The sequence below is a fragment of the Gnatocerus cornutus genome, chromosome 4, assembly GCF_029298725.1.
Source record: "Gnatocerus cornutus isolate USDA-ARS CGAHR chromosome 4, icGnaCorn1.1, whole genome shotgun sequence".
Lineage (NCBI taxonomy): Eukaryota > Metazoa > Arthropoda > Insecta > Coleoptera > Tenebrionidae > Gnatocerus > Gnatocerus cornutus.
In genome coordinates, this window is record NC_142236.1 from 6,069,524 (window position 1) to 6,072,460 (window position 2,937).

General features: G+C 29.1%; 1 protein-coding gene across 2 annotated transcripts; it reads left to right on the forward strand.

Annotated features, from left to right (window-relative positions):
* The first annotated feature begins 473 nt into the window (after positions 1 to 473).
* Positions 474 to 1,123, forward strand: LOC148176253 (uncharacterized). Of its 2 annotated transcripts, none has more exons than XM_088035179.1 (3): positions 474 to 560; positions 612 to 753; positions 807 to 1,123. In XM_088035179.1, exons 1-3 carry the CDS (start codon positions 546 to 548, stop codon positions 1,121 to 1,123), a joined length of 474 nt encoding a protein of 157 aa, XP_087891305.1. In that variant the 5' UTR covers positions 474 to 545. The 2 variants fall into 2 exon arrangements, with proteins under 2 accessions (XP_087891305.1, XP_087891306.1); XM_088035180.1 differs by having other exon boundaries at positions 612 to 747.
* Positions 1,124 to 2,937: the final 1,814 nt, after the last annotated feature.

Consider the following 2,937-nt stretch of genomic DNA (forward strand, 5'->3'; position numbering starts at 1 on the left):
ATTTAAAATTTGTTGCACTTTTTTTTAATAACTAATTCTCCATCCAAATCTGAGTTGAATGTCGTATCGTCCAATGCTCAGACTCTTACATAGATTTCTTTTCTTAGATTTCTAAAATTTGTATTTTTAAAAAACAACAACAAAAAGTTCAAAACGCCATGCAGAGCTGCAACTGATTTGGCAACTATGTTAAGCTTCGAATTTAATTCACGAGTAAAATTTTTCATCCTTGGCTCAACTTTCATTTTTAACGAGTCGAGAGAAAACAGTAAAAGCACTCATATGCCTCTTGGCTTTCATTGCTTAATCTTCTCTTCTGTAATCCAGTTTAGCTAAAATACAACAATTTTCACTTTCCATGTGGCGACAATTACACAATGTCAATTTCGCCCATCAAACGACACAGTTTTCCACTCAAGACCGCGATAATCTGAATGTAATTCAATGCAAATAAACTTTGCAAGCAGAAAAACACTGAATAAAACTCCCCATCCTCAAAAAAACTCCAACAGTTGTGCAGAAAATGCAGATCACGATGCAACAAAATGGATAAAATAAGTGTAAAGTGTTTGTAATTTTTCTTCATATTAATAACTGTTTTTTTATTTCAGTTGAATTTACTGTTTCTAGTTCAGTGCGGAATTATTCTCTCCCAAGCTCCACCACATCGCAGAATAGATGCAGCCGCCCCCAGTGCATATTTTACCCCAATTCAAACCCCTCTTGTACAAACCACGAACTGTTATGGTAACGGTACTAGCTTTTTCTTTTTTTGTTCTTTTGGTTCTTTCATGTTTGTTTTTAAGCACACGTGGACCCCCCAAGTTTCTGCGCTTTGCCGCCCTTCAATCTTGGGAAACATCATCCAGTTCTGGAAACAAATCCTCTTTTGGCTGCTCTAGTGTTAAGTTCCGCTTTGCGTCTGAACCCGAAAGTTCCAGGGTACAATAGTGGTGAACATCTTCCTTTGAATCCGTACGTGGCGTTGTTGTTGTCGCATTATGGACAGTATGCGCCTGTTTTTGGGAAGGGGAGAGGGTTGTATGGGTATGTGGCTGCTAATAATTACCATAATAATAAGCCGTTTGGGGCGTACAAAATTTTTGAGGATAGTGATGGCTGATTTGGTATGAATAAAGGATTTTTGTTGGTTTGATTTTTATTTTCGTTTTTTGATTGTGAAAATATAAGCCGGAAAGGCCTATTAAATTAATTAATAAATGTTGCTTGGAAAAATTATAAAATAAAGAGCCAATTATATTTCAAATTTGATTTTCTTTTCTTTTCTATTTCTTTAATTTTAGAATCAGTGAAGCTATTTGAAACTTGAAGCTAAGAAGAAATTTTTGAACATTATGAGAAAAGAGCTATAATATTGAAATATTATATTATTATATATTTTATAATATCTTTTTATTAAAAACTTTTCAGTGCAACTGTGGTCTGGAACCGAAAACTCCTGACAAAATGTCGAATATTTTTAGTTAGAGTTTTAGTTTTTTTATTAACTTTTGTATGGGGACAAGCAAGATACAATTATTCGCCGTTTTCATTAAGCAATCGATTAAATTTTATTCTTTCCATACTTTATTTGCTCTACTTTTCTAATTTTAAAAACACTATGTTTTTTCACTTTTTAAATTTTTTCTACCATTTTGAATCCAGTAAACTCAAATACACCAGATTTTCAAATTTTATGAAAAAATATTAAGTTTTCGAGTTTTGGATTTGTTATTGTTATTTTGAATTGCGACAAAAATTAAAGATTTCTAATTTTTTAGAAATTATTAATTAATTAATTAATTATTAATTAGAGATTTCTAATTTTTTGATTTTAATTCATCTTAGTTCTCACTTGCGAGAATTGAAATGTATGCAGAAGTTAAAAAGCTTAAAAATATCTAAAAAACTTAATAAACACAAATTAAGTATGAGTGCATATATAGGATGTCCGGAAAGTGGCGCAAAGTATGTACCAAAAAAATGTTAAAAAAATTTATACACTCTCGGTTTTAGCAGTAGGACCAAAATAAAATTAGAAAACTGTCAACATTGCAGAACTTTTCTTCCAATAATTTAAATGTTCAGTATTCAAAGCCATAGTAACATTGCTGTTGTATTGTTGACGTTAGTCAGATGAACAAATAATGTAACTATAGTTTCATCTGGACTATCGACACTATTGATTTAAAAATTTTGTTAACAGTTTTCAGCCATTTTTCACCAAATTTTTCCGATTTTTTTGCAGTTTTTGTGCAATATGTGCTTTAGGTAACAAATTTATTTCAACTCGAAATTATTACACAAAAATTGTTAATTTTGACACTAAACTTTTACTTTTCAATCTATCATATTCCGAAAAAATAAAGGCTTAGATTTTTTTAACTTTTTTTCGGTGATCTATGGCATTGTTTAATAATACAATGGTGTGACTGTACAATCACACATTTTATAAAAAAATGGGCACTTTAAAATAATAGAAACTAATATTTTAAGATTTTTTTTTAGTTTCTCAGAATTTTCTGATGATTTATAGCTTTTTTGTGTTTTTTTTAGATTCTTTCTACATTCTCTACAATTTTATTTTTGACTTTTTTTCGATTTTTTAAAGTATATTGTTATCTAGATACTTAGTTTATGGATTATTTTATTGAGCATTCTTCGAATTCTCTTGATTTTTATCAAATTTATTTTTGTCTAAACTCACTTTAAATTGTATCTGGTTTGTCTAGTTTTATTGAATTCTATGTCAATTTTCAAAACTTTATTACACTGCAAAATTATTATAATTTTCTTTCGATTTTCTAAATTGTTAATGTAAATTTTTTTTAGATTTTTTTAAATGTTATTTTGATTCTCAATGGATTCTGTTTAGAATCTTCACGTTTTCTATCAAGTTTGGCATAGATTTCTAAAATAAATCTTTATTTAGATAAT